The sequence below is a fragment of the Cyclopterus lumpus genome, chromosome 10, assembly GCF_009769545.1.
Source record: "Cyclopterus lumpus isolate fCycLum1 chromosome 10, fCycLum1.pri, whole genome shotgun sequence".
Classification (NCBI taxonomy): Eukaryota; Metazoa; Chordata; class Actinopteri; order Perciformes; family Cyclopteridae; genus Cyclopterus; species Cyclopterus lumpus.
In genome coordinates, this window is record NC_046975.1 from 19,643,028 (window position 1) to 19,655,281 (window position 12,254).

Consider the following 12,254-nt stretch of genomic DNA (forward strand, 5'->3'; position numbering starts at 1 on the left):
TATATATATGTGTGTGTGTATATATATATATATATATATATATATATATATATATATATATATATATATATACACGGACTAAAGATGCTCGACAGATCACAGGCAGAAGAGGGAAGAAGTCCAGGTTGATTGCAGATCACGTCCTGTACTTTGCAAAAAACAGTCCTGGTGGTATTGTCGTCTTTTTTTTTCTTTCTTTTTGTTGTTGTTGTTGTTATTGTCTCACTTGATCCACACATGGGGAGGTTTTAGGCTTCATACACCCTGAGGAAGGAACAAAAGAAGGTCATATTAAGATGGACTCATCAGCAGCCTCCTTCACCAGTTGTTGTCCTTGAGTTGCTTGTATTTCACGTGTTGGCCTCGTGGACACAAGTGGAAGGACATCGGTTTGATCCCCCCCTGTAACCCTCAGAGTCTGTAGCTGACCCTGACCTCTCCCGTCCCCGTGGTGGAGGGCCAATGAGGGGAGAAATGTCAACAAAACCAATCAATAAAGCGTCACAGAGTAACCACGGAGCAAGGTCGAGGCAGCGCTGTGTGGCTGGCAGAGCAGAAAGAGTTATGGGAGTCTAATCGGAGAGAATCCGACACTAACGTGGATCATGAGCCTTTTAGCGTTGTGTCGTACTAAATGTGTCTCATCATATAAACTCCATATGGGGGGCAGCAGAAGCACGCTGTGAACATTATAAGTTGATACAGTTGCCTTGAGCAATAGTTTTATGTGTTTCTGTCATCCGATGAATGTAAATCCAATATTTAACTCTCTCTTTAGCGCTGTTTTTTGGTCTCCAGTGACCCCTGAGAGAAATATTGGACTCTTTCGATGATGAATGCTCCACTATGTTCACAAAAACAAAACAAAAAAAGACACTGTAAAGCTCTGTGGAGCTGCACAGTCAGGTGATAACGGTTACATAACACATTGATCCATTTTGAATATTGACTATAGCTGCTTTTAATGATAAGTATTGTCGTCATAGTCGCTTGTAGCATGATTAGGTCATTTTTGAAAACGATATGCAGACTAGAGCCAAGTAGAACAGCCACGACAATATTTATGAGAATATATATAATATATATAATGACACCCGTCTTCAGCTGCTGAAGTTTTACATGTTTTCTCTGGGCTAATAACTGAGAATCACAGGAATTAAAACGCTGGTAAAACATACGATTATATGATTATTACCTGTGCTTGTCCTTCCAGATGCGGAACCATTTGACCAGATTCTTGGTGCTCTGAAGTTTGGGATGAAGACAATACTCCTGCCCTTTGAACCGAGCCACGTTCTCCATCGTCACACTGGGAGGACGAGCGAACAAGGAACAAGTTAAAAAGAGATGATGAAAAGTAAAACGATCTGATGTTATTATCAAAAATATACGAATATAAATTAATTTGTAATTTGATGCACTCCCATGGCAGTTAAATTGACAAGTGTAGGGTTCATGATAATAAACACTAATGTTCTCCAAATAAAAAGACAGCAGGCCGAACTTTCCATATATTCACTAATAACACCATGGTATTTCCACGTATTCACTAATAACACCCTAATCACTAATAACACCTTAATAACAGGGATGTCGTATGTGTACAGATTGTAAAGCCCTCTAATTTGTGATATTGGGCTATACAAAATAAACTGAATTGAATTGAATTAATAACACCATGGTATTTCCATATGTTCACTAATAACACCATGGTATTTCCACATGTTCACTAATAACACCATGGTATTTCCATATATTTGCTAATAACACCATGGTATTTCCACGTATTCACTAATAACACCCTAATAACAAAACAATCTGAAAGGCAGTGTGAGTTGTTTGAATGGAAAGTGTTAAATTTGTCGCACATTTGACATGTTTTTCCCCCAAAATCTTAACCTGCATTCAGTAACGATCGCGCGCTTCAAAAGATCTGCCTGCCCAGGGCGGCCCGTTACTTGGCAATGGAGGAATATTATGGAGCTGCCACGGAAAAATGTGACATCGAGGCTCATTGAATCTATTGGTCTCTCTGTAAACCCTCCGCTTAAGGCGGCGATGGAGACAGTCTGCCTGCATGTGGCACATTCAGGCCAAACAAGGGAGATGTGGGAAAAAACACCCAGCATGCCATGGGGGCCTCTGCATCTAGTGACACACTCAAAAGGCTCAGCCAAACCATGAATGCTAAATAAGTTGACTGGGAGAGAAAAGACTCAATAAAAAAAACGCTGCATTCAGTAGTTGTAAGGATTTAGGTTGAAGAGTTTTGCATCTATTTTCCTGCTCATTCAGTTGCCACTTGGTTTGGCCCCTGAGAGGCAGCTGTACATGCTTTGTTCTGGAGGAACTGAGTGTGTGTTTGACAGAGACCAGATTAAAGTGCTTTTGTCCGCGTGCAAGCCAATGGACTCATATCTTCAAGCCCGCTGAGCAGCCGCGGGAAAAAAACAACCTGATTACTGTGTTACTTTGAGCTTTAGTTCCTCCTCATTATCATTCACCTGGGCAGCCGGAGTGCAACCACTGGCTCTAATGTGCTGAGCGAAAAGGTTTTATAAGCACAGAGGGAGGAAGGGAAGGCTGTGAGCCAGTTAGAAGAGGAATGCAAGGAATATGGTCGTGAAGTGAACTTCAGTTGAGTATTTACTCATACTTCACTAGGAAATATTGTACTCTTCTCTCTAATTGAACGCATTTGACAGCTGCAAGTCACTTGTGATTTTTCTAACACTAGAATCCGCTAAACTAATCCCATAATACATTATGAGTCTATTATTCTGCATACTTTTAATACATTTCGCTGATAATACCGGTGTACTTTTACTTCTGTAACATTTTTAAGTGTTCATATAGCGTGGCATCATTGCTTTTTAGAGAAAGGCAGCAAGAGACAAGCTGATGAAGAGAGACAAAAGTTCACCATTGAGATAAATAATGAGCGATGGGGATGAAAAGAGAGCGAAAAAGGGGATATAAAAGAGATCAAGTAGAAGAAGAAGAAGAAAAAAACAAAACACTGAATTGAAACGAGATGGGGAGAGAGAAGGGAGAGACAGAAAAGGAATAAGTAGAGAACAGGGTCACTTTGTGGCTCAGGGCTTGTGTGTTCAGGAGTGGTAGCCCAGAATGCCAAACCGAGCACTGTAAGCCAAACGGCCACAACAAAGGCCAGAGGGGGGACTCTGCTCATTTCTCTCCTACTCTCCTTGTTTCTGGGGCTTTCCGGAGGCCGCTGAGGCTCATTTTTCACCGGGCACCAGCTGCTGGTGGCCCACATCTCATGCTAATAAAGCAGCCTTAAATAATGGCTGTGCGGAGGGTAAACACACACTCACACAGAGACAGATCTGGGAGCAGAAGTTCTAGCACTTCCAGTGAGTTTTGTTTAGTTTATTTTTGCATTTCCCCCGCACGCTTCATCAACCTGGCTGCGTCGTCTTTGAAAACACAAGCATATTTATTTTACCTTTCCTTTAATATAATTTTAGGCACATGCACATGCCGTACGCACGGCAATACGCTACAACTTTTATAGTGTTTCTGTGTATTATTCTGTCCCAAAAAATCAATCTATGTCACTTTCATGTTAGGTTGCTTAAATACTAGTTGCTCATTATAGAGCATCACATTTAAAAAATAATACTTGGGCTCCAACAACCGATTTGTTCTCATTATCTTTTTGATTGATCACCTCACAATAAAATGTCACAAAATAATGAAAAAAGCACATCAAATGTTCCCTTGGCAACATATTCAAATTGCTTGTTTTGTACGGCCTGAAATCCACCTTCCAAAAATAGTTTATATATATATATACTGTATATAAATAAGTATATATCAAGAGTAGAGTAGCTCAAACCAGCAAACTGTAAAGCATTGTGTTTACATGATATCTAACTAAAATTATAAATACGTCACTAAAATAGTTGCAGAATAATTTTCTATCTATTAACTAATAGAGTAAGAGACTAATTGTTTGGGATCCATGCAATAGGATTAATCTAACGTTCACTAGGAAATATTCGTAAATTAAAGGGTTTACATTTCACCAGTGTCCAGTCAAAACATCAACATCAACATAGAGAGACATGACATTGACTATCATTCATAACCTGGAGACTTATGTAAACCTTATAATCCACCATGTACATCGAACCATGCCTTAAACCAAAAAGAAACATATGTCACATCCCCCATGCACAGCCTTTCACAGCTTTCTCTGTGTAACATTGTAATTGGCCAGCAGGTGGCAGCACAGTGTGCGCCTTGAGCACAACCCGGACTGTGGGGAGGTTGACATAACATCACCATCTGCTGTCCCTGGGTGTCGCTTTGACATGAAACTTCAAATGAATTCCACACGGAAATCACGGCTCACATTTCTGGCCACGTATGAAACTTCATCCCCGGGAGTCGACCGGAAATCATAGTTAAAATAATATACAACGTGCTGTTGGTTATATACAATGTTAAAGCTCATTTATTTCGCTCTGGAAGGAGAGGCCTAGTTATCATGCAGGAATGCGGCATGATACTCAAAGTGCACGTGACACAACGGGTTGGGATGCAAATATAAAGGAAAGAAGAACTTCTGAGACAATAAGTGACAGGCTCCTAACGTGTGTGATAATTATCTGGAAACTTGTTAGATTGCCGTGTAGAGAGTTCTGGAAAGTTGTGTTGCTTTTCTCTCCACCTTTCCAAGGAATAAACAACTCCTGGCTCCTGACTAAATCACCCGTTCATCATCACACTGTGTCAAGCAAAGACCACAGAATCTTTTGTTTATTCCTACTGCCAAATAATTGTATTGGTCATGGCGAAGTCGTGTGGAGTTTATCTTGTGTGTCAAGCAGGTACAAATACAGTTTCATTATGACGTGTAGAGCATGCCAGCACAGTTAGAGAGGAAAAACACAACAACAGAGAACCAGGTATATGAAGAGAGATGGGTGGGAAAAGGTCAAGGGGTCAAGGAAAAGACAGGAGAGGAAGAAGAGCAAAGGAAAGGCCAGAGATGGACCAGACAAACAATGAAGAAGAATGAACAAAGAGAATAAAAGTCTCGCTCACAATATCATCTTCTCTTGGCAGAATGGATGTTTGGGTTTGATCTCCAGCTTCTGCACATCCTTGTACCGGATCTTTGGTCCTTTTCGGGTGCACCTGCACTTGTAGGCTGTCAAGGAATCAAACACACGTAAACATGATGAACTTGCAAGGCTGCATGGAAACTGATTGTGTGGCAGGTTGTTGAAGTTAAAGTTAGAGCCACAGTGACACTGAGGTGATGGAAAAGTGCAGTTTTTGTGATTCCACAGCTCTGAATCAGCCCTCAGTTTATCTTCATATGACACACTTTGAAACGGAGAAATATTAAAGTCTTGATTAGTTTTGATTAAAGATGAAGTCACATATTAACATGTTTAAAAAATAACAAAATATGACATTAGTGAACGAAACATAGTGAGATTTCTTCCAATTTGCATGGAGTTGTAATTTGTAAATTGAGTGCCAGTTCATAAAATTGTTGGGTGCAAGTCAGCAATATGAACTGATTTGCTTTTTTTCATCCATGAATTATGAATTCGCACCAAATGGATTCAAGAATCTCCATCTTTTTATGCTGCTCTTCTATCAGACCAACATCCAACCCAACTGGGGACGGACACATTAACAGCTTTATTAACGGAGGCTAGAACGCGCAGTAACACATCTATAAATATGTATTTGTTTCAGTCCCACATCTTCTGGAGGTCCAGCTCTCTAGTGTGACTTCACGCTGCAGTAACGACAGAAGAAATTAGTTTTTCTGGGCTGTATATTCGTGATGGGAGGCGATGACCTGGATGGTCCAAGGTTTCCTTCATCCATCACCTGCTTCCTGTCATTAAATCTGTCTCAAGCACCACGCAGGCAGCACAGACACGCTGAGGTGAACGGATCCATGTATGTGATGTTTTGTTCTTCTTCTATGGGTGTAAATGGCTTCAGTCTATAGGAAGGGAGAGGGTCTACTTCTTAAAGACATGCACGCGATTACTCCTGTATATGCTGTCATCTTGGCGATGACGTTAATACAACCTTTCTATCGAAAAAACGGAAGAAATGTAGGTGACTTTCAAAGTGTAAGTTGATTGTTTGCAAGTTATCGGTTTCTCCTGTTTTTGCTCAAAAACTATGAAGCAACAGCATGCCAGTAGATTTACACAATACACAATTTAAATAATTTGCATAAAGGTTTTCAGATGATATATATAGATTATATTGATTGGCTATTGTTATTTCATAACAATAGCCTTTAATTTCATGCCCCCCCCCCCCCCCCCCCCCCCCATCTGTCCCATGAAAATTGGCATTCAATTATTTCAGTTACATATGATGATCTTCACTTGTCTAGCCAGAATCCCAAAGTCCCAGCGTGGTGTGTTCAGGGTGTAAAAAGGCTTGTAAATGCCAGAACAATGCTCATTATGATGTCTGGTTTTCATACCGCAGTATTCCATAAAGACTGAAATCGCTACTGTGACAAAGTGGGGTAACATTACGCTCTTCTCAATGTTTATAGAGATGAAATACAGTTATGAACGCAGCGCTGAGTTGAAGCAGGTGTCAACACAGTTATTCCGTGAACACTTGTGCCAGCGAACGCTCCACTGAGGCCCTTTTCACTCAGCTGTTGTTTTCCCAACCCGTGCTGGAGAGATTCGAGTTGGCATCGATACTCACAAAACTCTGGACGGGCAAAAACAATTCTGAATTCCCTTCATGCACACGTGGAAAAAAAGCAAACGAGTCGTCACATGCGTGTGCAGCTGTTTGTTTGTTTGTTTGTTTGTTTGTCTCCCAGTCACGTCAACGTTACAGATGACACACTCCAATTAAGAATGAAAACAACATTTCAAGTTTTACCTTCTGTGCTCAGGACGTACAAGGCCACCACTAACAACAGCAGCACCGCTGTGCACCGATGCATGTCTTCTTTCACGAGTAAAGCAAAAACAAAAAAATATATATGTAGGCCTATGTATGTTTAAAAAAAAAGAGAAGAAAAACAAGAAGAAAAAAACACAAAAATTAATCCGAACTCTTGACAACACAAAGACTTTCGAGATGCAAATAAAATCCAATTGCAGTGACGGTTTGGATGTCAGAGCTGGAGGAGCTGCTGAGGGTTTTCTGCTTCTTCTTCCTCTGTGTTTTCTTTTTAGCGGAGTCCGTTTGGAGCGCTGATTGTGCAACTATCTCTCTCTCTCTCTCCCTCCCTCTCTCTCCCTCCCTCTCTCTCTCTCTCTCTCTTATAAAAAGCAGCCCGCTGTCCCTTTCTCATTCATATGCACGGCCAGACAGCGAATCAAACACTTGTGGCCTGCAAGGGAAGAAGTGGAGAGAACATGGAAAGGAAGGGAGGGAGCGAAACAAAAACAGCTAAATAATACACATTCTGTCCACAGTGAAGGAAAAGAAAACGAGGGCGGAGTGACGTCTGATTTATTTCCGCTCCTCTCCTGATTGGAATGGACAGAAGCAGATCGATTGACGTCACGCTGAGACGATTGGGGACATGTCGTCAATACTTTGATAAATACTTCTATGATATTTCTTTGCGATCGTTTTTGTTGTTGTTGCGACAGTTATGTGGGTCAATATGTCTTATTATAGTAATGTTTCTGTTCATATAGGTTCCCATTCTCATCAGAGTGACCCTTGATGAATACAAACCCCCGAATGGGACCATTCGCTCAAACTTTAGTAACGAGTAAAGAGTAATCCACTTGGAAGTCATTTCCCCAAGAAATGTATACATAAGTAAAATAATACAAAATAAAGACATTTAGGTGGAGTTAACAGATTATCCCTTTTCATTTTCTCTTCTCTGTAAAACAAACCAAATCTAAGTTAACCTTTCATATTAGATTAAATGTTACAAGTAGGCTACAATGATCCGTACAATCGGACGTTCAGGCTTCCTCGTGTGGCTCAAAGGTGTACTGCGGGTACACGTCATTAATAACAGATTATGGAACACATTCAGTAAATTTATTTGGAGACCCTAATAAAATCTCTTGTGACCCACCCGTGGGTCCCGACCCCGTCTTTGATAATACTTGCTCTACATTATATTGTGAACGTGAATAAATGCTGCCATTGTATTGGGGGATGCCAACAGGCTGAACCATTGGCCTGTAAGAGATAGCCCTGAGAAGAAGGTCTGACCCCACCCACCTGGGACGCTCTGACCACAGGATTAAACAGGATTCATCGCCATCCTGCAACATGAGGGATTCGTATGTGTCTTCTGTGTGTGTGTGTGTGTGTGTCTGTGTGTGTGTGTGTGTGTGTGTGTGTGTGCGTTAACCTCCCTGCCCTCTACACTGATGCAATCAGCTGCTGTCATCACTCAAACCAGCGGCCATGAAATGTCTAGAACCATGGACCTTTGTATGTGTGTGTGTGTGTGTGTGTGTGTGTGTGTGTACAGCTTGTCCACGCCTACATATTTATATTGGTGAGTGTGTATGTACATAAGTACAAGCATGTACATCAGTCAAATTGCTGCCTAATTTGCAGGCTACGTGTGCAGTCTGAGAAGTAAACAATGCTACTGTGAATCCATCTTGAATTCAGCATCTGGCTTTAAACAGCAGCAGGAAATCTTCGCCAATCCTTCCTTCGGTCCTCCGGTAATCGAGTAAACGATAGCGGGACATGACGGCAGCTATCACTTAGAGCTAACTGTGACGGATTTATATGTACGCGACCCCTGCAGGACACCGATGCTGTAGGAGAATCCATCCCAAGTCATTTTGATCCCAGGATAAAAGACATCGGTGAGCTGTCTGTTCCGGTCTTCAGCTGGAGTGACTGATAATCAGTCGGACAGCTGTTGTCTCGATCCATTAGATCACTTCGGCTTCCCCGGAGACCAAAGAGAAAGAAATAAATAGACTCCAGATGATTTGGGCCATTTCTGTCTTGAATTGCTGAAACTCACATAATTTGTCATTTTTGATCAGCCTAAGACGCTGCTGGTTGAGAGAAAGTCTTATTTCATGATAACTAATGAAAACATTACTGGGAACATTGAAAATATGGGAACAGTTGCATTTAGTTATACGTTTATTCATGTAAACATGATGGGATACTTGTATCAATACTTTAAACAGATGCTACCAGGAGGCTGGAGACAATTTCCCTAACAAATAGACGGTAACCAAATTTGGAAAGCAGTTTTATTTTCATGTCGGATGTCCCTTCTCAGCTCCATCACATGAAGACAAGTCATTATGTTTCAAATGATTTCATTGGAATAGACATTAAACTAGATGTTATAAAATACTATCCATTATATAAAAGTGGATATTGTGATAATATGCCATTCTTTCTTCCAAGATATCTTACACCTGTCAAATGTTTCAATGTGTCCAATACTTAAAATACCTGTGAAACTAATTACATCGGTGGAAAATGAGACATGCTGGTAGTTTACTGATTGTTGTGACAGTTAATGTTCTACAGATCAGCATCCCTCTAATTGTAACTTTATTTGAGTTTTCATTTTCCTATTTTTTCTGTTATAATTTCTTAGTTTTTCAAATGAGTTGAGATACTCCAGATTCTTTCCACGTACTCTCCACTAAGTGTAGAGGTGCGCCTGGTTGAGAATCACTGCTTTGAAGTACTTCAGTTTTACTTAAAATAAACTCTTCAGATGAAGAAATGGCCACTTAAGAAATACCCTCAGATACGATGTATACAGAGTGGTGAGCAGTTACTTTTTAAACATTTTTTTTATTTCATTTAATTCTGACAAAATGTGCAGAATTTGAGAAAAATAATATTATAAATGCATATATATTTTTTAATTTTTGCTCCACGAAACAAGGCATCAAATTCACCAAAAATAATCCGTAACGGATTGTTTCAATAATCCCAAAGAGCCTTGTAAGTTTCTGTTTCCTATAAAACAGCAAATATTCACGATTGTTTAGTGGTGTAACAAAATAATAGAAAAACCTAAAATCAGATCCTTTCTCCAGCCTGAAGCATCACTATGAATTTCAGGAGAGGCAATAAACAATTCCTATTCTGATGCTTTGCAGAATAAAAGGATTCTTCCTTCCCTCGATCAAGTCAGACAGCTGTTTCGTAAAAGTGGCTGTCAGAATACTTCGGCCCCTCCGACCACCTCTCCTGTTCCTTCAACTCGACTGAATTCATCCCGTAGAGAAGGACTGCGTCTACTCACACAAACCTGGGCTCCGTTTGTCTCAGCGGTCCAGCTTGCACAAAGTGTCATGGCTATTTGGTGGACTTGGCAGGGGCACACGTGCAGCCCTAATTTACAGGGAAATAGTACAGTTTACCCCAAAGTCAAACATGGCCCAGGGTTTGTGAAGTGTGTTGTGGCTGTTGGACTTGTTGTCCAAGTGAGACGAGACGGAGAGAGTGTATTTGTGAGTGATGTGTGTTGGCAGCCTGAGTGTCTACTAAATGTATAAATACAGGCTGCAGTCTGTAAATAAAACACACAAAAAACTTTGCCGGGAGATTATAACCATCAGTGCGTAAACTATCTTTGCTTGCAACTGCTTCAAAACGACTCAACGTGATATGTTTGAATAATTGCTGGGAACATATCGGCCTATTGACGGGCTATTGGCTCCCTCTTCCGTGCCACAAAACAATCCAACAGATGTATTCAGATTTAGTATGAATCTCAGTGGCACACAGTGTTCTGAAGCGCGACATCCATCTTGTGAACATTGTGAAATCTCTCGATGGAAAATGTTCAATTTCAATCTTGATTGGATCAAATTTGTGGTTGGTTTGAGGAAAGACGGAAAACCTACTTTCTTTCTTTGAAGGGAGTCACTACCAATGATGTATACCGTAGAAATAGTAGAGCGGACATTCCCACTCAAATCAATGTAGCAGGATGGTCCGCGCAGCGCACATTTGAGGTGCAGTTTTAAAGTAACGACTTCAACTAGCAGCATATTTAACAACTTAATCCTTCATCCACACACTGTAGGAAAGCGCATTGCTATCGCCAAACGAGTCACACCTTTGTTTGGTTCATTTTCTGTAACCAGTGGAGCATTAAAGCACGTGGAATTAACAAGTTAGCTAGTTAGCTAGCAAGCTAGTTAGCCGCCATGCTTTAATGCCACGCTGGTGATGGAAAACGAGCTAAATGAGCTGGTGGCCTAATAGTCCCTCCGCCTCACTCCCCATAATCCATTTAAAACATACTGTAGCCTATACATTTATATTCATGGGCTGTATACAAACCAGTAATTGTTGAACCTTATTAACATTGACTAACAACACTCTCGTCAGAACAATACATGATCCTGATATAATAGACTAAATAGACTTCAAAGTCTCTCAACGTGAATTCCTCCCTGGTCTCATTAAAGATGGATTTACTCTGTCTGAGGTCGAGGCCCGGACCTCCTTGAGTTTGAACTCAGTGAACCTGTTATTACCGTCTGTCCACTGAGTGACTGACTGTCTTTTGAAGTCGGGTAATTGCAGCTAATCCTCACTTCTGAGGGAAGTTAGAGGAGTGGGTTGTAGTTAGAGTTAGAGTTAGAGTAAGTGGTTGTAGCAAACAAAGATCGATCACACGTAAAATGTTACAATCCTCTGTGTATGTGGTCGTGCAGACAGATAAGACCCTTGTTTGAGTGAAAATGAAGCCTAACACGTGCATTAAACCATGGAAAACGCATAAATGAAGGGTTGTATTTATCTACGTTACATATATTTTGGCTAATTAGCTTCCGTTCAATGCCCACTGTCTACTAGTTCTCCTAGTGGAGCTCTACTTTGCGTTCTGTTTATTTGCATGTTTCCTTTAGTTGCCTCTGTCCACAGACATAAAGACAGTGAGAGAAAGACAGGCAGACGAGTGTGAGAGAGGATAATTCCTCTCAGGTGAGTGAGGTGGGTGGAGGGAGAGGCTTACCACCCCGGGCAGAGATGTAATCGCTGTTTAAAATGTCATGTTTACGCGTGTGGTTTTCATAAGTTTGCAGCCATCAGGCTAAGTAGCGGTGGCAGGATGGGGTTCACTCGAGGATGGATCTTTTTCCTTTTCTTCCTCACCGTGGCCATTTCTCGTTAAGTCCTTTGAGAAAATGTGTTTTATTGCTTTTATACGGGCAAGAAACTGCAATAACTACACTAGTATTGCAAAAGACACCATCACCTCTTGGACTGAATGTCTTGGGTTAAATGACTCG

General features: G+C 40.9%; 1 protein-coding gene across 1 annotated transcript; it reads right to left on the bottom strand.

The window, feature by feature from the left end:
* Positions 1-208: 208 nt before the first annotated feature.
* cxcl14 (chemokine (C-X-C motif) ligand 14) lies at positions 209-7,274 on the bottom strand. The gene is made up of 4 exons (XM_034544050.1): positions 6,916-7,274; positions 5,077-5,182; positions 1,196-1,309; positions 209-264 (listed from the first exon to the last, which is right to left on the bottom strand). Exons 1-4 carry the CDS (start codon positions 6,977-6,979, stop codon positions 249-251), a joined length of 300 nt encoding a protein of 99 aa, XP_034399941.1. The 5' UTR covers positions 6,980-7,274; the 3' UTR covers positions 209-248.
* Between the last annotated feature and the right edge of the window lie 4,980 nt (positions 7,275-12,254).

Bases quoted from the DNA above. Each gene is read 5' to 3' on its own strand.
- cxcl14 (XM_034544050.1), bottom strand. From the start codon at position 6,979: ATGCATCGGTGCACAGCGGTGCTGCTGTTGTTAGTGGTGGCCTTGTAC. The intron at 5,183-6,915 runs GTAAAACTTGAA...ATTCCTTGACAG, and splicing joins GTACGTCCTGAGCACAGAAG to CCTACAAGTGCAGGTGCACC. The intron at 1,310-5,076 runs GTGAGCGAGACT...TCGTCCTCCCAG, and splicing joins TGCCAAGAGAAGATGATATT to TGTGACGATGGAGAACGTGG.